The sequence below is a fragment of the Myripristis murdjan genome, chromosome 13 (assembly GCF_902150065.1).
Source record: "Myripristis murdjan chromosome 13, fMyrMur1.1, whole genome shotgun sequence".
Taxonomy (NCBI): Eukaryota; Metazoa; Chordata; class Actinopteri; order Holocentriformes; family Holocentridae; genus Myripristis; species Myripristis murdjan.
Window position 1 is genome coordinate 32,318,111 of NC_043992.1, and position 22,389 is coordinate 32,340,499.

At 39.8% G+C, this 22,389-nt stretch overlaps 1 protein-coding gene across 4 annotated transcripts in view; it reads left to right on the top strand.

The window, feature by feature from the left end:
- ncam1b (neural cell adhesion molecule 1b) overlaps positions 1 to 22,389 on the top strand; it is a 91,637-nt gene that overhangs the window by 40,335 nt on the left and 28,913 nt on the right. For 3 of the 4 annotated variants that reach the window (XM_030067481.1, XM_030067479.1, XM_030067480.1), the window contains exons 2-8: positions 5,767 to 5,841; positions 6,504 to 6,710; positions 13,686 to 13,829; positions 16,194 to 16,331; positions 16,666 to 16,783; positions 18,497 to 18,657; positions 20,107 to 20,249. In XM_030067481.1, coding sequence (XP_029923341.1) covers positions 5,767 to 5,841; positions 6,504 to 6,710; positions 13,686 to 13,829; positions 16,194 to 16,331; positions 16,666 to 16,783; positions 18,497 to 18,657; positions 20,107 to 20,249 — 986 coding nt within the window. Of the gene's footprint in view, positions 1 to 5,766; positions 5,842 to 6,503; positions 6,711 to 13,685; positions 13,830 to 16,193; positions 16,332 to 16,665; positions 16,784 to 18,496; positions 18,658 to 20,106; positions 20,250 to 20,942; positions 20,967 to 22,389 lie in introns of all 4 variants that reach the window. The other variant, XM_030067478.1, reaches the window with a different exon arrangement.

Here is a 22,389-nt window from a genome sequence, read left to right on the forward strand (position 1 = left end):
CCTCCAGTTGTGCATACAGTATACCCTGAACACCCAAAACTCAAGATTGTTCTGCATAGACACCAGACTACCCTGTCTGTAGGTCTGTCAAGTTTATTTTATCTACCGCTCCGCAGTTAAAGCAGTCTATCTTTTTTATTCTGTCTGCTGCACCCTGTCTAATCCTGTCATATTCCTCAGGAGAGTTTTGTGTTATATGTTAGGTTTGCAGTGTTTTCCACAGGCTGACAAAGTAAATGTGGTGTGCGTATGGGGGAGCATGATCGGGGCTTATGAATTAATTGCCCTTACATAAAGTAACAGCAGTAGCACTGTGTCTATTGAAAACTAATTGCCTACTTGTTACCAGGGAGCTATGCCAGTGTTTGCACTGCACCTATTTTAACTCTCTGTAGGAATGTTGCGCAATTTTAAAGATCTCTGTTAATTTAACAAGTATTTACTTACTGTCTATAAACACCGTTACTAACACCTGCCAGTTTGAAGCAAATTGTAGAATTTTAGCCTAAGTTTCACTTGATGTTATTGTTTGTGGTTTAAATGCTGTTGCTCCCTGATTGAATATACCATGATGTGAGAGACTGATTCTGACCAGTTTCTGTAATCTATATGGACTGCACATTGGGCTAGGTTTGTGTGTGGGTGCATGTGTGTGTATAGTAGCAGTGTGAGCTGCAGCCTGGTACATGTAAGAGGAAATGCAGTAAGATAGTAAAGACCACTATAACGATCATAACAATCTGATGATCTATCTAATGATAATGCCATTTTTTTCCTCAGTAATGTGAAACTGTGGCGGTAGAAATTAAAGTGTAGCAACCTGCCACTGGAATATGTTTCCAGTATATAGCTTATCTGCTATGCGCTGATTTCAGTTTAATGATAATTAAATTATATTATTAGCAATTATAATGCTAGGAACTGGCGATACGGACAAAATCAAACAATGAATATTGACTAAATAACTAATAACTAAATTGATTAACATTCATGAGTAATGTGGATATGATGACTGAGCAAGTAGACACAAATAATAGATCAGCTACAACAGTATAAGAAGTCCAGAAAAATTGCATTCCTTTACTGTAATGCAGCCTTTAAAACCAGGAAAAGACAACAGGCATGCCATATGCAGTCCTATAACACAGTATTGTCAGTATATTGCCTAGTCTTATGTAATACTACTACTTTTGTGCTTGTTTCCTAAAAAAAGGGAAAAAAAATCAAAACATTTGGCTGGCCAACAGACTGTTGCAGGTACATTTTCTGCATCTAAATTACCACTGATGCCGCCCCCTCTACAGGTGGTGTACAGGAGGGTGCTATGAAGTAGAGGTAATCATTGATAAGTGCTACAGACTTGAAATACACTGAGATGTTTGTCATGCACCACAAACATATTTGTGTATTTTATTATTTCACCAGAATTTCAGAGAGAACCACTTTCCCCTGCTGTCTTAGTCAAGTGTCATGTTTGTGATAGAAGTTTCACATTGATTAACTCAATTCATTTTCTTATAACATTTGATTTATTTGATATTGCACACACATGAGTTTGGTGCTATTTTGCCAAGGAAACAGATTAAGCATTGACAATTTACCTGCATGTTGTTGTTGGTTGTAGCAAATTTCCATTCTCATTTTAAGGCTTTATGCACAGTCTTATAATTCATTGTGGTGCTACAGACGCAATTTTGTTTTTATTTGAATAATATTTTGGTTGCATGTGTTTTGCTCAACTTCCATATTTGATAATTGATTTTGCTGCTTTTTTCATTCATTCATTCAACCTTTATTTGGATTCGGGGAATCATTGAGAGCAAGCCCTCATTTACGATGATGCCAAATGCACAGCAACCATAAAAACAATACAGAATTACAATACAAATAGCAAAAATAGAATAAAACAGGAATTAAAACAGAATAAAACAGGGATTAAAACAGAATAAAACAGGGATTAAAACAGAATAAAACAGGGAATAAAACAGAATAAAACAGGGACAAAATTAAAAGCAGTTACAATTATGAGTAAAATAATCAGCATTCAAAGATTTGAACTAGTCGAGGTGTACAGTTGTTTCAAGCTTCAAGTCACGTTGCAAAATGTTCCAGCTGCTTTTATGTTGTTACAGACACTATTTTGTTTATTTGAATTTTGTAGTGTGTCACGATTATGTGATAATTAAAACTGTATGTAACATTGAACATGAGTTTAGCACTACAATTTTTTTTGGGGAAAAAAAAAATGTTTAGGGACCCACTCAGTTTCCCTAAGTGGGTCCTGCGTGGGTTCCCGGAGATTCAACAGATTGAAAGCCTATTTACATCACAGCCTGTGCCATTTGAATTTTGATAGGACAGAAATTCATCTATATAACAAAACATACTGTACTTAATGCAGATTGTGTTTTTTGTCCAGTTTGCAAATTAGTTGTCCTTGTTACTGGTCACAAAACACCAGGAGTTTGTCCAGCAGCTGCATCGATCCTAGTATGAACTCCAGCTCTGTTGGCCAAATGCAAGTTTAAAATGTACAGTCCGATATATCAAATATGAGCCAGTTAGCAGTTGACAAATTGCTAACTGACAGCTGCACCCTTTTTTCCAGACTCAACAACAGTATGGGCTCACGCTCTGCTCAGTGACATTTTGTCTCTTCCTTCTATTACGTCTCTTCATGCATCTTGTCCATCCAGGTGCCATGTCATCCATACCAGTTCTAGGAGCATCAGAACCTGTGCTTTCACTTTGTAAAGGGGCTACTGCAAGAAGAGAATTTCTCCTCCTAGAGCACAGAATGAGCAAGCCAGCTCAATTTGAAAATAAATATTTATCTTGTGTTTTATGTTTGCTATGATTTGACAAGGAAATATAGTTAAGTAATTTCAAAGGACATTTATACTACAGGTACTTAGATTGGTCAGCACACTGTAATATAGCTAAATGACAACCCATTTTCTTTCTTTCTTATCTCTATTCCCTCTATTCATCACCAAGGCCATTTCTTCAGGAGTATACCTCATTTCAGTCATCCATCAATAGATAGACAGACAAAGCCATTAAGGCTCCACAGTATCAGGTCCCCTGCAGGTGGAGAACGCTTCAGAGCAGTCGAGTCTCATAGCTCCGTACACCAGTCTGGAAGATTTGACGTGAACTGTAAAATGACTAGTGAATGAGACTAAAAGTACCCTCAGGCTATGTCTTCCCCGGTTGGGAGCACTGGATGATGATCTATAGGGTAGGTCTATCCAGACAGGGTTTTGTGAACTGGAATGCCCTCATGCCATGTTTTTAGAATGGTTTTTGTTTTGACAGGAAATAATATTGTTCAGATCTGCCAAGCTTCTGAGCATGGCATAAAATCTCTTGGACTGGTGATTCAATGTCTGTAGAGCAGGTGTTGTTTTGTTGATTAACAGTCCATAAAATGTGGTATCTGTGTTTGTGCAAAATGATTTTGGTACATTTGTCTTACAATTGTTGGTTTTTGGTGGAGAATTTGTGTTTTTTGTGATATTGTACTGACTTTAACACTGTAAATATCTTAAGCTCACAAATTCGAGCATTTCTTTGGGCTGATTTATAATGTTTAGCTACACGTTAGCCTTGTGCATCTCAAATGAATTGCTTAAAGAATAATCTTAGTTGCCTAATCAAAACCATGCTAACGTAGTTAATTTTGTGTTACAACATTTAGATTATGATAAAAAATTGTCTCTTCACGGTAGAACTTTGTGTGTATGTGTTTGCAGGGAGTGCTCCTCTTCATCACAATCTAACAGGGCAAAGGAAAAACAGTCACTAACCTTCACACTGCAGTTACACATCTTTTAATAGCTGTGACTGAACAGCAGTCACACAGCATTTAAGTTATAATAACCTATTTGATAGTTTTTGGCATTGCTCACATGCTCCCTTGTTTACTCCTCTGGCTGTTGGTCTTTTGCCGCATTTATATCGTATTGGAAGAAGGTTGACATTCTGTTGCTACAACTTGACAGCATTATCATGTAGGAGCTTGTTGGCATGCCAACATTTAAAACAGTCAGGGTTTATGAATTTAAAATCAACTTAAAGCAAAGTGCAGCACATATTAATTCTTTTCATAAATAGTCTGATTATGCCGTCCTCATTTTATTTTGTGGTGAACTGTTGTTGTTGTTGTTGTTTTTTTCACCACAGTTCTTGCACTTGATCTCCTTTCCTTTTACAGTGTGAAATTACAGAAAGCACATAAAATCCAACACTGTTTTTTTTTTTTTTTTTTTTTTTTTTATTAACAACAGTGTTAGGCCAAACAATTCACTTTACCACAAGCTGCATGCAAAGCCCTTTATTGATACATTATCAGAGCACTGGCAAAAACTCTATTCTGCTTTTTTGTATTGAATTGTTGGTATATGTTTTAATTGGAAAAAAAAAAAAAAAAGAACTTGAATTGTGAGTCTAGCTTTTTTAATCCAAACTGTGAAATAAAGCAAACAGTGGCCTAAAAAGTGAGGTTAAAAAAAAATACAAAAATAGTATTACCTGCTAACATCTTTGCCTACTTTGCAGTGCCAAGTAGAAGGTATTGGTGCCCACAAAAATATTCAGTAGCTATATCCTGTTCATCCTCATAGAAGGTTGTTGTGAAGATTTTTCCCAGTTGTCAGTTTATGGCAAAACCAGTGTGACGTGTAGCATATCTGTTATTGCGGCGTTATACACAGGGGTCAGCTGACTTTCCAGTGCTCACTGTGCAATGGGAAGACAGAGTAGATGACGCATGTGAAATGAAGAAGCTGCAACACGCTGACATAGTCAGAAGCAGAGCATCAAGGCTGGAAAGTTGGAGTACATCCTGATGAAGTTGAGAGTTGTGGATTTGTAACCACAACAGTTCACTCAGGGAGAATAAGATTTGTAGTCAAAGCATACTCCCAGTCATAAAGGCAGTTTCAGCAGTGGCTATAAAATGCAGCTGAATGGAGCCAGGCTGAAAACAAAGGCCACAGGTGGCAGACCTGTGTATCCAACTTAAATCTACCCATATAAAGCCATCCAGTGACAGAGATAGACTGAGAAGCATACTTTACACAACACATCCCAGTAAGGTTTAAGCATGCTTTTCTGATATGGTGATTGGAGTTGCCATGGTAGGCATTAGGCTTCACCCTGGTGTTCATAAAAACACTTTTGAATTTGTTCAGCAGAGTGTATGGGGTCATTATCATCTTTGAATATTGGCGCATAATGAGGGAACAGTGTTTGCACGATGAGGTGCACCTAGTCTCATTAAGTAACCCAGTATTTGGCCGACATATAACCACGCAGAGCAATGATCAGACCTGTTGATCCACATGACTGGCCCTACGAGTAAAGATAATCATCATGTTTACCAATGAACAAACATGGAAATGTGGATTGAAAATGTGAATTCATCCAGAGTAAAAGGGGCATAGCTTTTTTTTAATTGCTGTAATTGCTGTGATTGCCACATTAAATATTTACCTCCTGTTGATTTGCAAACTTTGTTATTTTTCGCAGGTAACTTTGATTTAGATACTTAAGTTTGATTCAGATTTTGGGTCTATATATGTTAAAATCTGTCTTTTTTCATAGTGTTTTAGTAATTTTGTCTACACCTTGTTTCTGAACAGAATTATAATCTCATCTAACTGAGGAAAGTACATCATGCAGTGATGCTGCCTCATTTTGTGATGCTTACCTGGTTGTTGCAAAGTTTATACGTTTGCATTTTGTCTGTTTTTCTGTTTTCAGTTTCACTGGAAGTGCAGATCACCCCTGGCCATGGTGAGATCAGTGTTGGAGAGTCCAAATTCTTCCTGTGTGAGGGTAAGCTTGTCAAGACCATCCTGAGATTGATTTTCCTAAAACCATTTATGATTCAAGCCCACAAGCTAGTCCAGGACAAGTCGTGTCTCGCTGCAGTCACATGACCCACATTTACAACATTTGCACTCCATCCAAATAAGGCGGTCAGTTTTAACTGGCAAAGTGCACTTCACCCTCTGCTCCTCTGTGCTGCTGCTCGTTGTCAGCCACTCAGCTGTTACAATTTTTATTCCCACTTCCACCCCAGCATCCACCCGCAAGCTCTGATTATAGGTCCCTTAAAGGGGGGGAAGTTTCCAATTCTCACTCCCTGCGTCTCTTGGCTACCTCAGGTACATGTTCACAGGGATTGATTGGATCGGAGCCCAGACTCAATAATAATAACTATACAGACAACAATTTCATTGTATCAGTAAATATCCCTACATGAATTGTCTGACTGATCTACCTTTAGAAAAATAATTTTCATTGAAAAGAAATAGTTGGTCATCTAAAGTGTATGCTTTATTCCTCATATACTGTAATAATAATATTAGATTTGTATGTCCAATCAGCTGTCTGGATTCAAGGTGCCAGGTTTCTATGATGTTTATGTAATCAATGAATGCAGTAAGCAATTACAAACCTAATTTAATCTCTGCTGATTTTTGTGATGTATACAGTTGTGGGCGTTGCCAAGCAAATAGACTGGTATGGACCAAATGGGGACAGGATAGAACCAAACAGACCAGACATAACAGTAACCCGCAGCGATGACTCTGCAACACTCACACTCTACAGAGCTGGGACTGACAATGCTGGAACATACAAGTGTGTAGCCACCAACGGAGACCTACAAGCAGAGGCAACAGTCAAAGTGAAAATCTTCCGTAAGTACTTTCCTCTTTCTATACATGTCCTGCTCCACATTATTGAGTGGCATGAGAATAGACCATTTTGAGAAACTCTCTGAGACCTGTAAAGAAAAGAAAAAAATTATCCTGCATATTGAAGGCATACTTGCATTTTATTGACTGCTCAAGGGCAGCACATCATTCTTTTTCTTTTCAAGTGAGGATGGATTTCTCATCACTTCAATAAACACTCTGAAGAACATTAGAGGGGTGCTTAATGATCCTGTCTGTTGTGCATTTCTTCTGAGGAATGACTTTTTATTTCTGTGTTTCCGAGGCATCAGAAAATGTCTGTCAGAGATGAAATCTTTCTGATTTCCTCCCCAAAAATAAAAACTTTGTTGTGTTCTTTCAGTCCTTTGTAGCTGAAAATGGGTTACTAGAAGAATTGGTCACCCATGTAGTTTTTCTGTATGAAAATCAATTGCATACTGCTGGTGCAAAAAAGTAATAATATTTTAGTGTCTGAAAGTATGTCATTCTGTAAATATTCTTTTTTTTAAAATGTGTATTTTAAAATATAGATTTTAGTAATTGTAAAATGATTCAGTTTTATTATCAATCCATTTCAGTGTTGCAAACAACTGATACTGTGCCTGTAAACGTTTAAAACGGCAGCATTTCAGCATTTTTACCTGCCAGGAGACATGTCTCCTCCCACCATAAAAGTTTTATTATGTATTGCCCCAAAGCACATGGACATAAAGTATAGATATCAGGAAAGCTTCACGTCAAGTAAAGGACTTTGTTGATTCAAATATGAGTGTTTGGGAGCTGGATCAGTGGTGATCCAGATACTACAGATACATTGCTGAGCCAGTAACACAGCAGTTTATTTCATAATTGACATTGTTCCCCACAAGTTGACAGTTGGTGGCTGTAGGGTGGGGCATCAGTTTACTGCAGTGGTGGGCTTAATGAGTTTATATAGGCTGACGTTTTTACATTTCTTTTCATTGTGCAGACACTAAAGTCTCTCTTTTTTTTTTTTTTTTTTTTTTTTTTTTTTACTACTTACACAATTAAGAGACTAATATTAACATGCCACATAAGCTGAGTATTTTACTTCCATTTCATTATGGCTAGTTTTGTAAAACAAATACAACAGTACAGTTAATTGAAAATCTACCTTGTTGACATTAGTGGTGTCAAGAGATTAAAAAAATTGAGAGATTAATTAATTATGATCTGTAATTAATTGATCTAATTAATCTCTTTTTTAATCTCACCTAAAATTGCTGAGAAAAGCCCTCAACTTGAGGTATTTCCCTTTAAATTCATTACATTATTGTAGCAGATCAGTCCGATGCGGGTCGGGGGGACGACCCCTCTTTTTCAAGACCCTTTTTTTGGGGGGAAAAAAAAAAATTATATGGACAAAATCTTGTTTGAATAAAAAAGCCAACGGCCGGCATCAGGCGAGCCGGCCGCGGCACCGGGTCTGGTCTGCCGGATCTGACAGGTGAGCGGCGCACACATAGCCTACTGCCATATCAATTTTTGTTCATACGCGGCTGCAATGACTGCGCAATGCGGCCATTCGCCGGTAATCGCGGCATCAGGCGAGCCTACCTACTGCTTTACATATGCACAATACATGTGTGTTTGCTTAGACCCCCAATATTAGACGAGGGCGTTTTTTCAGGGCATTTTCAATGGAAAAAATATCGTCTTATATTCGGATGAATACGGTAATGTATTAACTTCGATCACGCAACCTTTTCTTCCACCTCCTCTCCTCTCCTCCACAGTCAGACACACACACACACGAATCGCGACACCCCCTCCTCAACATGCTGCCTGTTTACAACGGACTCGGACTGTTGGGGCGGGTGTTAATCAAAACAAACCAATCATGTCTTGACCTCTTCACAGGTTGCTGGCCTCTGATTGGCCTGGCCTGTCTCTCTGACTTAAAACACACAATGACAGCCAACCAATGTCCACTTCAGGGTGTGACTGACCATTGTTTTCCACCCCCAGCACAGGAAGCCCAACGCCTACAAACCGATTTTATAAAAAGTAAAGTTAGAGATTAATAATTAGATTAACTCGATTAAAAAACATAACGCGCTAAATATGACTGTAATTAATTAATCTCAATTAACGCGATAATTTGACACCACTAGTTGACATATTTTCATGGCTATTACTTCCTGTCAGTCCTGTCAGCACCACTACAATGAACACTGAGTACTCTTGCCCAGCACCTTATGTGATGGGCACAATGAATTATGGTTGGTGTAGTTCATTAAAACACTTTCAGGGCACCATCTGCATCACAGCGCATAATATCAATCCAAAACAAAAGTTTGTTCAGGCTGTTCTTAATTTAACTGGTTGGACCATCCAAATGAATATATGGGAAATCATGAGTGAGTGAGCAAGTGAGTTTTTGTGTCAAACGATTACTTTGATTTATCCAACACAATATAACCTTTATACTAATAAGCACTACAATTATCAATATAAACATAAGTGTTTACTCTGGCAAGCAAGTGTATGACCACTGCCTTATTATTAACATAATTACTGTTAGTAGTAGGAACTGTTTTCATTGAAGTAGTATATATAATATGTATGTATACAAGATGAAAACACATTTTATATACAGTGTTTATTGCTTGTCAGTAAAGAAGTTGAGTTATTCTGGGCCTTTATTTTCTCAGGAGCTGTGGTAAAGTCCCAACATGAACTGAATGTGAACCATGACACAGGGCAGATACAATAGATCAGTAGAGCCCAGTGATATGTTTGAAATGCATGTCAATGTGGCTTGTGTGTGCAAAGTCATGTAAACTAATCAGAATGTTTAACTGAATGGTAATGGGATATCTGAACATCATTTTAATAATTCTAATTCACAAACTATTCACTGCAATTAAAATACAATGGGATCTACTGATTTACAGTTCATTTTACATCAAAGAAATCCAATAAACATTTATGAATGAAGAAACAAGATATAGTGACTGATGGCTGACTGGAGAAGACACTGTTTGATAGGTTGGCTGGCTGACACTTAAGTTTGCTGATTTGCTGGCTGGTTGGCTGGCTGAGTGCCTGCCTGTTCACGTCACAAAAGGAGACACTGGCTGACCAGTTGGCTGGCTGATATGTGGCTGAATGCCTGCCTGTTTGCATCATGAAAGGAGACACTGGCTGACCAACTATATGACCATTTGTCTGACCAGTTGGCTGACTGGTTGGCTGGCTGACTGTCTGCAAGCTTGTTCACACCCCAAAAGTAGACATTGACTGACTGGTGGGTGACCAGTTGGAGTAGACCATGGCTGACCAGTTGGCTGGTTGAGTGCCGTCCTAATTTGCATCATGAAAGTCGACCAGCTGTCTGACCAGTTGAAGGAGACACTGGCTGACTGGTTGGCTGACTGAATGCCAGTCTTTTCACATCACAAAAGTAGGCACTGGCTGCCCAGCTATGTGACTGGTTGAAGGAGACAATGGTTGACCAGCTGACTGACTGGTTTGCTGGCTGACTGCCTGCCTGTTTGCATCATGGAAGGAGGCGCTGTATGAATGACGTGGCTGACCAGTTGGTTGGCTGACTGGTTCAAAGAGATGCTTGGTGAGTGGTTGGTTGACTGGTTGGAGGAGATAATGGCTGACTGGTTGGTCGACTAGTTGGAGGAGATGATGGCTGACTAGTTGGATGACTGATTGGAGGAGATGATGGCTGACTGGTCAACTGGTTGGAGGAGATGATGGCTGACTGATCGGATGACTGTTTGGAGGAGATGGCTGACTGGTTGACTGACAGCTTTGTGGATGGAGGTTAAAGCAGTTGTCTGAAGAGAAATCAGTGCCAGCAGATTGAAAAGCGTATGGAGTATAGTGGCTTGAAAATGAATGGAACGAATTGAACATTTAAGAATAATCTAAAATATAGGCAGCACGGGCACACTGTTCCAGCTGACACTCAGAGAAGCAAAAAAAAATCCCAAATGTGTCAGGAAGCTGACACATTTGCGATTTTGTTTGTTTCCTGCAGTTCAGTAATTCTCACTTTCAATTTCAAGCCATTGAATTGATTTCGAATTGTTTTACAAATTAATTTTAAATTAAATCCATTTCATCATGAGCATGACAAATTAAGATGAATGTAATTTCAGTGAAATGCTGGCAGTGATGCCTCTCCATACAGAGCAGCCTGGTTCCTTGTATAGCCAAACACTTATGCTCAGTTCCTTTTTTGCCTTCTTCTCTGTTTTCTTCTACCAGAAAACAAAGTTGAATCGTCTCAGTGCTTTGCGATATCTCGCCTCTCTTGCTCTTGTCTCCCTCTCCTCTCTCTTGTTCAGCTGGGTGGACAGAGCAGTGCTGGTAGCGGTCAGTTCTGCCTTTTCTTTCGTGACAGACTCAATCTTCAGAGAGATTTTAGCGCAGCCATTTTCTCCGCTAGTTTGTTCATGCCAGTTTGTTCAGTCTCCTTCATCCTGTCTTTGAGTACCTCTTCCTCGTTCCTCCAGGTCTCTCGCCCATGGGTAATCTCAGCTTCAAGTGGTAGTTTCTCCTGGGCCCATTGCTTTTGTTTCTCCACCAGCCGGTTGATGATGGCATTTAGCGAGTTGAATACGCTGTTGTTATCTTGGCAGTTTTGCATTACCGTTACCCCTGCCTGCCTCACTGTTTTTTCCATCTTCTCCTTCTGAGAGGAGGACTGTGCCTGCAGAGCAGTGAAGGTGGAGGACAGTGTCTGGATCTCCATGCTGAGAGTCTCAGTCTAGTGATCTTTTTCTCTCAACTCTTTGTTCATTTCTTCCATCTCCTGCAGGGACTTTTGTAGCAAAATCCTGCTCCCTCTGAAGGCTCTGGTGGAGAAGAGCAAACTCACTGTTCTTCTCCTCAAAGATCGCCTTTCCCCACTCCACTGCATTCTTTAACTTCTCCTCCATGTTCTCCTGCTCTGTTTCCATGTCTTCTCAGCTCTGTAGGAGGATCCTTTCAGGTTCTGAGTCTCAGTCAGAGCTTTTTGGAGAAAGAGCAGCTTTTTCATCTCTCTGTCCCAGCTGTGAGGCCGACTAGGCTGCATCATTCCTCCTCTTATGCCCTGCTTGTCTGAGGCTATTCTTCAGGCTCACAATCTCCCGGTCTCTGGCTCTGAGCAGAGCCTACATTCTGGGTGTGGACATTTCTCAAACTAATTGTGATCATCTGCACTTCTTGTATGAAGCAGTTGTTTCTGCTCAAATGGTCACAGTGAAAAGAAGAGTGCCACTGAATTCACTCAGTGCATATAGCGAGACAGTCACTCTGTTCCATCAGTGTTGTAAGTGAAAAACTGTCACTGTACGTGTCTTATTTGTCTTTAGATTATTTGTGTGTGCATGTGTGTGTTCGTGTGTGTGTGTACATGTATATCCAACAAGATAAAAAAAAAAGTGCACAATAGATTAAACTCTAGGGGCTCTAGTTTCGCAGACCAGGCGAGGCGGGGGCGTAGCGCAGATGCGCTTCGCCAACTGGGTGTGGCCAGGCGGATTTTACAAGTTTGGCACGCCGTTCTCGGTGGCGCAAGTACTCCACCATCCCTCCTACCGGCGGAGGGGAGGAGAGAAGGCATGGAGTGGGTTTGACACAGCCGATTCACATGTAACCAATCAAATGAGCCCCTGTCCTTGCCTTTAAAATGCGCTGCGTGAAGGCGTAATGAAAGTTTACACAGCTGACATGGAGGTCTATTGCCGCGGGCGGAGCGGAGCTCAGGAGACAGGCGCGGAGCGGAGACCGGCGAGCAGCACCGTTTGTGCTGATCGTGAGGTTTTGGTGATGTGCGCCAGCCAGCCAAACTTCCACTGCGCCAGCTCCGCTCCGCCTTGCGCTGAAAGTAGACATGGTTTCAGACGGCGAGCTTTTGGCGCACCTCGGCGAAGCCTTTTAGCACGAAACTGTCACTGCGCCAAGCCGAATCTGTCGGCACCTCCCCCCGCTGCGCCGCCACTCCCATCTCGGCGAACCTCCGCCTGCGAAACTTGGACACTGTCCGCCTCTCCCGCTTCGCCGGTCGAAACTAGCTCTGCGCGGGGTTCGCCTCACTGCGCCACCCCGCGCTGCGCTGGGAAACTAGAGCCCTAGAAGAGTGTCCTCAATAGAGTGCAGATCTCCTCCAGGCATGTCTCCCCTTTTCTGAACTTTAAGCTACCTGGTCCTATGTGCTATATGCTACCCTATGTGCTGACCACAACTCAGGAGAGACTCAGCAGTCAAATGTATTGTCAAACGCTGTTCAAATTGTAAATTAAATTACTGTGTGATTCAAATATAGTACAGTACAGTAGCCTGCCATTTGTGACCCTTTACTAGAAGTCAAGTGTTAAGTGACAGAAACTGGTTTCAAAAAGAGCATGAATTAAAATAGTGTAATTCAAAATTAGTACTAAGTTCTCTCTCTCTCTCTCTCTCTCTCTCTCTCTCTCTCTCTCTCTCTCTCTCTCTCTCTCTCTCTCTCTCTCTTTCTCACATATACGCACACACACACACACACACACACACACACACACACACACACACACACACACACACACACAGTCGTCTTTAAGTCCTTAAGGCTAAGTCAGGTTCAGTTCTGGCCCACACCCTTTGCTGCATGTATTTATTCTCCCTCCTCAGTGTATTGCCTGTAACTCTTTTTTGCCTATGTAAAAAAACAAACAAAAAAAAAACAACATAAAAATAACAGAAACTATGTGAAGACTTTCTGAAGACACCTGTTGTATTCGGAAGAAAATATAAAAAGAAAAGCAAACTAAAAAACAGTGCCAAACCAACATCACAGTATTAATTTTCCACATCTTCTATGCCTAAACCAATATCACTACAAAATTGTATTGGTGCCCAGCAGTGATACTAAATGGAAACTGCTCTAAATGACATTTTGATGAGAATCAATAGACTACTAAATGAAATGTTTTCCATGTTGTTATCTTCTAGAAAAAATTACCTTCACAAATGCACCCTCACCCCAAGAGTTTAACGAAGGAGACAATGCCAACATTGTCTGCGATGTCATCAGTTCGCCTCCTCCCACTGTTCTCTGGAAACACAAAGGAGCAAGAATCCAGATGGAGAAAGATGGTAAGATATCACTTAGCAGCATGGGCATCACTGTTTTCCATTTCATCTGCTATAGTGTCAACCCTTGTCATCTGTTTTCACTCAGCCATTCTTAGTCCCTTCTGAGCTGTGAGGGTGTTCTTCCATCTCAGTAATTCTTTGACAAATGAGAACTGATGGCTATGAATAGTTTAAAATACAATTTCATCGCTGTTTAGCTAACATGCATCATATGATTTAATGCTTTGAAATGTCTGTGTAATCCTATGTTTCCTGTCTTTAAATCTCTATCCTGGGGGGATGTATTCAGTCACACAACTTGTATGTAACACTGTTATTTCCACAGAACATGACCAAAAGATAATATGCACAGGTAGAGGCTAAACTTGAGACCAAACACTCTAACAGCATTTTCAAAACAAAAATATAGCCTCAAGTACAATTTGAAATACACAACAGTATACTTATGTAATTGCAGCCGTACCTGTTCAAGCCAATTTGCATGAAGAGGATGTCAAAGCTAGAAATGAATGCGACATATATTATGATTATATCACTTATTTAATGAAAATGGCATTTATTTTCCGGATTCATTCATTTTCCAAACTGCTCAGCTTTAAGGGTCGCAGTCGGTGCTGGAGCCTATCCCAGTGCTCACTGGGCAGAAAGCAGGGGAAACACCCTGGACAAATCGCTGATCCATCACAGGGCAGACAGACAAACAAGCACATTCACTCAAACATTCACACCTAGGGGCAATTTAATATCTCCAATTCACGTGTCTTGCATGTCATTGGACTGTGGGAGGAAACCGGAGCTCCTGGCGGAAACCCACGCAGACACGGGGAGAACATGTAAACCCCACTTAGAAAGGACCCTGGAATCAAACTCAGGGCCTTTTTGCTGTGAGAGTGCTAACCACACCACAGTGCTGCCCAGTTCCATTCAGTTATTGAAAATTCACTTTTAGATTAGATTAAATTAAACTTTAATGGTCCTCATGGGGAATTGGGTGTTGCAGTAGCTTTTTAAGGATTTAAGTGCGAACAGAACAAATTCATAGTACTGAAGATAAGAATAATCACTTAGAACAAGAAAACACACCCAAATATGACAAATAATAATAAGGATGTGGCATCTGTGTTCACAGATTTACTGCACATCAACTCAATTTTTGTAGGACACCAGCCCTGCAACAACAACAACACACACACACACACACACACACACACACACAAACTGTTGGAAGTGTTATGTGCCATTAAATGTGAAAATGAGTGCTTTTATTTCTGATAAATTCTTAAAGTCCTTCATTATGAAGATTTGACATGCAAAATGCAACAGCAGGCAAGTCGAGACAAGCTTTTAATACATATGCATGATGTTTCACTAGTATTGTGATTTTGGACATTCACTATTGTAGAACATTAGAACAGTTTTAACAAGAAAAAGCCCCACATATCTCTCAATTTAAAATACTTGTGTTATTTTCTCTGCTGGTGATAGCCTGCTTCAGATGGCATTCATCTCCTGTGTTTACCCTTGCTTTGAAGTGAAATATTAATTGAGTTTTGAATTTGAAAATAACATTGAAGTCTCCCACACACACCCTTGACACTAAGCAATATCATAACATGTAGGGTATTGTCGTTATTGCTCACTGCAAAATAATAACACACAACCTGTGTGTGGGCTGTAATAATATTTTGAATCACTGCGTGATTAAAGTTATTTGGTTCACATTTCTTCTCGAACTGAGATTTTCTGCGCCATAGATATTTTTTCCTTTTCTGAGCAGCAGTTAGCACAGAGGGATGGGGGGGTGAGGGTTGGAGGGGGTTGTTCATGTTCACAGATATTAATTCAATACCTACAGTCATGAGAGTAACACACCATCTGTGTCCCTAAAAAACTTTTACTAAAAAAAACTAAAGTTTATTTATTTATTTATTTTTTTCTTTCCTCTGACTTCCTCTAACCTGAGCCCATTGGAAATGCATAAATGTAACATGAAATGTGTCAAAATGATACGCGGAGATGTCAGTAGTGAGCAGACATGGAGACGTCAGTGACAAAATCAGACAATCAGAATTGTAAATGTTGATTTTTTTTTTTTTTTTAAAGATTGGAGGTGATACAAAATAGATGTCAACCAAATATACCAAAATGATGTTACTGACTGTACTGTGGATGACTGACGCTGTTCTGCTTTCCATATTTATTGTGTTCCATTTTGTCACCATGCAACGTTCCTGGTCAGAAAACAGCTGTTATTCACCAAATAACAGACCAAGTGTTGTACAATAGTGAGTGACAGCAGCCCATTTTTGTCTTTTCAAGTATGTAACACGGCTGACAGCCCATTCATCTTCTACTTCCTTTCAGTTCGCTTTAAGGTACTGAACAACAATCACCTTCAGATTCGTGGCATAAAGAAGACAGATGAGGGCTCATACACCTGTGAGGGTCGCCTCATGGCTCGCGGCGAGATCGATCTGCGGGTCATCAAGGTCATCGTCAATGGTCAGCACTTCTTTTTCTCTCACCTTATTTCATCTTCATTTTCTTCATATTTCCGCGTGGCAGGTATCTCATTACTCTGTGATAATATGTAGATCCTTGGAGGCTCAGCATCAGTGCAGAAATGGTTGCCCAGAGCAACCGTGTATTAAAGAGGTGCCCTGCTAATGAAGTCTATTTCTTGCAACTTCTAAACCTAGCAAATGAGTGTGCCTAAATTAAGTGTTCAAATTATTTCATTGTTTATCTTTCTCTTTTTTTTCTCTCTCACTCTCTCTATTTATATTTCTCACTGTGTCTGTTTGTCTGTCTGTCTGTCTGTCTGTGTGTGTCTCAGTGCTCCCAACCATCAGGGTATGGCAGTCGGAGGTGAATGCTACAGCAGATGTTGGGCAGTCTGCCATGTTGACTTGTGCTGTTGATGGCTATCCTGAACCCATGGTGACCTGGACAAGGTAAGCCACCGCAAAGAACCTCAGCGGTCAATGCTTTCAACATTTACAGTGTCACTGGTTTGATACCGGCATGTTCAGGTGATAGGTTAGTAACAATTTATGGCTTTCTTTTGTGCAATTGATCCTTTTTAAATCTAGTTCATCCTTGGTAAATTAATAATGGAAATTGATGTGTATATGTAGAAGATGCGTAGCTTACTCCAGTATGTAATAATTTATTGTGGCATGTAAACATTTTATTCCAATATATATATATATGTATTAGATCTATTACTATGAGGGTCACGCTTTCTATCCTCTGTATTAGAAGTAACCACAGTCAAATAAGGAATGTCTTATTCATAGTGCTAGTGGACCATTCTATCTGCAGGTGGATAGGAATATTCTGTTTGTTTATTCATGATAACAGAGATACTTAATTGCAGGTCTCAGCAGTACATGTAAACAGAATGAGACCTTAACTAAAGCATGGCTAATACTCGGGTTACTCTGTGCAAGTAAACGCTTTAAACGTGTTCCAAGTTTAGCTTGTTGCCCCAGCTGCTCTTACTCTCTTAAAGAACTGGGGCCTAAGGAACAGAGAGAGGGCGTGAAACATGACACTCCGTTGTACATCTAAGTTGATGGTGCCAGTTACTAAAGTCTTTTTTAATGGATTAGATAACATTATGTAAACAGATGTTTGTGAGCAAACATTTGGCATAGGGGGTAAGTGACAAACACAAATGAAACGTCATCTGAAAAACATGCAGCAAGAAGTGTTTATAGAGGTTATTTGCAATTCTCCAAACATTCTTCAAAAGAGGAGCTGCTACAGGTAGGAAAATACAATAAATTAAATATTGAATATTGAATATATTGTTTGTTTATATTATAGTATCATTAAACCTTTCTTTTTCTTTTCATGATTAAAGAGTGTTTGTTTCACCTGTGTACACGTATTCTGATTCAGAGCCTACCAAACCTGTCTTCCTTTCTTACATACGTTATTCCACTTCTGCGCAATTTACCTTTTATATTAAGCAGTTTTTTGTAGGAGAGTTAATTAATAAATAAACAAAGGTTGGTGAACATGACTTTGCCATATATATTTCATAGCTCTAGGCAAAGCATCATGGTAAACAAATAATTTAGCCACTGTTCCATTCACACAGGGAAGTCTGCATCAGTCAGTTTAAGTATCACTTTCCTCACTACTGTGCTACACACTGTGAAGATGTCATCTTTTGCCATTTTGTAAGCAAAGATGAGCCGTAACCACAAATGTCAGCATATTTTTGCTAATTATCTCCCTCATTTTCTAAAAAGGATTTTCTGTGATAAGTAAAACCTCTAAAACATGGCCAGAGTTTTTTACCTGTCACCTCTCCCTTTCACTGCAATGCTTTGCCTTCATTACTAACTCTACTCTTTTTCGCTCAGCCTTCAAAAACTATAGAAACTACAGTACAGTCGTTTCCTTGACCTAGGGTTCATTCACGGATAACAATTTTCCTCTTGAGGTTGGGTTGGAAAATGTGATGCTATGTAAAAATCCAGCGTCATACTGATCTGAAGGAGTAATTTACACGTTTAGATAGGGTTTGATTTAAAAAAAAATAGTTTTAGCTGATCATTTTCTGTTTTCTATGAAGCCGTAACTTTAGAATAATACATGCTGAATGGAGTCACACCATTCAACATGAGTGCTTGCTGCCATCTCATCGTCTGCAGGAACGGAATAGTTCTGGATGCAGGAGAGAAGTACAGTTTTAACGACGATGGCTCCGAGATGACAATAATGGATGTTGCCAAGCTGGATGAAGGAGAGTACACCTGCATTGCAAAGAACAAGGCTGGAGAAAGTGACCATGAACTTAGTCTGAGAGTGTTTGGTAAGCAGAAACTTTCCACATACAGTATTTAAGAAAACGGATAAAGGATTGATTTAAAAACAAAAATGATAACATTCCAAGTGTGTAGGGGTAAGAATATGTAGGTGGTGGAAGAACAATAGGCATGGCTATGTGTTTGTTTTGTAATGGATATAACATAAAGCAAAGTGTCATTGCAGCGTGGGTTGAGATTGTTCCATGTAAGGATGGAGCTTAAGGATTTAGCGGACCGGCCAGGTGGCATGGCTTCAGCTGGAGCCTCTCAAGTCCAGTTTTGTCTTTATTTTTAGCTCCATGTTGTAATTTTCTTTGCATTACATCTAATGGCTACCATAATATCATCATAGATCATAACCATAGACAGAATAGCACTTTGCTCATTGGAAAGAAACTGTGAACCATGCACACTGACCATAATATTCTTTTATGGAGATATTTCTTTTTTAGGAGGGCATAGCTGACATCTTTGCTGCAACCAAGGATGACCCATTATGGAGCTGGTGATAGCCTAAAGATTAGAGAAGTGGGCTCATGGTCAGAACATTGCTGTTTTGAACCCCCAGACTGAATCAGAAAGTTAAATGGGAAAGTGGATTAATAGTAATGCCCTCCCATTTCATCACAAGTTTTGTTGAGTTTCCTTTGAGCAAAGTGTTTAACCTGTTCATGTTTCAGTGGCTAACAGCAGAAAACTGCAGTTATACTCTGCAGCTCCCAGGTGTGGATTTGTATAACTACTGCATAAGAATGTGATGCATGACATTACAGAAAATTATTACTGTTCCTTTGAACATTGCTGTAATATAAAGCAAGGGTTGCTGCTGTTTGCAGGTTTGGTGCTGAACATTGTAAAATATTCACTGTATTGAATTACATTAAGTGTGTGCCTTTATCCATGCATAGTTGTCTATATATACTACAGGTATACTGGGCTAAAGTAATTCAACAAACAACTTTCTCACATAGGCTTTGAAACTATGCAGTCAAGTCTCGTTCAGGCGTGAAGTGGAATGAGGAAGATGAGAGCCAGAGCTCAGTGCATAGACGAAAGCCTGGGGAGTAACATTACGGTTTGCTTTGCTCTACTAACATGTCATAGTGTTGGCATCCTGGCGTACCTTCGGGTTAGCTCAGGTGGAGCTTGACAGCCTGTACAAATGTAAGCAAAGTGAAGATAGAGTCCTTTGAGATGGGCAAAATAAATGAATACATGAATCAAGTTTGGATTCACATATAGTTATCACAACTTTGCCACTGCTGTGACTAGGAAAATGCACATGGAGTCTTGTTACTGTAAAAATCCCCCTCAGCTGTCAGCTGTGATGCTCATCCTCTCTTTGAACTCAAATCCACAAAATTTCTGATGTGCTTACAGACTACCAAACTCCCTGTCAGCCTTGTTATGTTACAGTGGTATGGTTCAGATGACTTTGTTTTTATGTTTTACAGTGAAGCCTAAAATCACCTACCTGGTAAACCAAACCACATCAGAGATGGAGGAACAGGTAACTCTGACTTGTGAGGCATCAGGAGACCCTACCCCCACCATCAGCTGGAGCTATGGCGTGCATGTCTTCACTGAGGGAGAACAGGTAAAATATAAAGGCTGAGGTGCTTTGGATGATAGTAACTAACATGTAAAGACATTTAAATAAGTATATTTATTTGGGGGACTTTCACAAAGTATTGTGAAACGCCCTCAAGAAGGTTTTTCTACTGCTGATTATTTTCCCTAAATTAGCTTTCCTGTGTGCTTACTCACTGGATCTCACTTGTAATTACCACAGTCATTCTCAACCAGTACTGAGGAGTGAGCTCTGATTTGTCTGCCCAAATGTTAAGAAAATCAGCATCAAATAAATTTATGCCATTCACTTTAATGAACAAGCACTTTAATCAGACTTCACACTCTACATTAATACCTTCTCCAACTCCAGCATTTGGTGTGGCATTTTCAAGACTTCTTTGTTGCTTCTTGTTTTGGCACCACCACAGTTGAGAGGCACTAGGCTAGCTCTTTACTTACCCTTCCATCCTTGACAGTATCTGTTTCTGGTAATGTCTGCTTCAGTATTCCACAGTCAAAACATCAAATACAGTCAGCTGCTAATTGACTTCCTTATATTCTCCTGTATCTGTTGGCTATATGCCCTAGTTCTCAGTGGTCTTAGTTTGTTAGAACAACCGAGAGCTAATGAGGAGGGAAATGCTTAAAGTATACACTGTAGTTAATGGAAGAGTGCCAGAGCCAGTCCATTACATGCACTACATTTTCTCCCTTACAGGCACATCTAAACAGGATCTATCAGGTATGAAATCAGTGTGGCACAGAAATGTACTAGACTAGTGTTGCAAAGTATGCATCTCAATTTGGCAAAACCCTGATGTAATCAATTTTTTTTTTCAATGAATTTTTCCCAGCTGCCCTTGAATCAGTATTTCTTGAAAACCCCAAGGAATGATCTTATCAGAGTTCATGAAATTGATTCGACTGTTGCATGCTTTCCAAATATAGCTTACAAATTTCACTGATCTTGTGATAGAAAATGAGGTGGTGGGTATAGACAATCTGTATTTTCCTCTGGCTCGTCTCATGAGATCAGATGGAAATTTGGTTAAAAGATACCAGATATCATTTCTGTGTCGACATTACCTGATCATTTCAAACTGTCCATGGAGGCATGAGGCTGCTTGGATCCATGCCCAGCTCAGTCTGTCTGTGTCATCTCCATAGTAGATTGTCTGTTATTTATGCCATTATCATTGGGTCAAGACTGAAGCCAAAAACAAAAAGCCCTAGTCTGCAGTATGCTCTGTGTTCTGTGGCCATCTCTTCACAGTCGTATGCAAAAAAAACGATTAGCAGCCTCACTGAATCTCTATGGAATTAAGTAAGAATATAGATAGTAGCCGCACAGTAGACATAAAAGAACAATTAAGGCAAACTGCTTTTTAGGTATGGTTATCAGCAAGGGAAATAATTTCCATAATTGGGCTATAATGAATGCATAAGGAAATGGCTGCTAATTGTTTAATTTTCTTGTTTGTTCATCTGTAGTCTGTCTCCCATGCTATCTGTATCATCATAATAGCTGTGTTTCATGTGGGGTGGGCGTGAGACAAATGTAAGAAACATTCACTTGGTATGGTTGGTAAATTAAAATAACGACAATAATAATGATAATAATAATAATAATGATAATAATAGTACTGTCTCTGTTTTTGGTGTCAATGCACAGCAGTTTCTAGCATTTTCACAGTAATGTGTTGTACTGAAATAGCTTTTTTGCCTTAGCGCTGGTGACAGCCATGGCTGATGGCAGTATGTTTTCGGTTTGTCTGTCCTTTCATACATGCGTATGTTCAATTCTCATGTCTGCAATATCTCAGGAATGGCTTGAGAGAATTTCTTCAAATTTCAACACTTTTCTGGCCATTATTCCACACCATAACTCAACATTTTCACTTGACTTCTTCTCTCTGGATGACAACCAGGACAGGGAGGCTCTTGTTCCTCAGGTCGTCCACCACAAGCTCATTGGTTTTGCTGATACTGAGCTTCAGGTGATTATCGTTGCACCACGTGATGAAGCTCTCTATCAGTCCCCTGTACTCCCCTGTAAAAATAGTCTCTAAGTGAACACAACATGCAACTCACTGGAAATTATTCTCTGGACTCATTGTGGTAATTTCCATTTTGCTAAAAAAATATATGCTCAATACTTTCTGTTA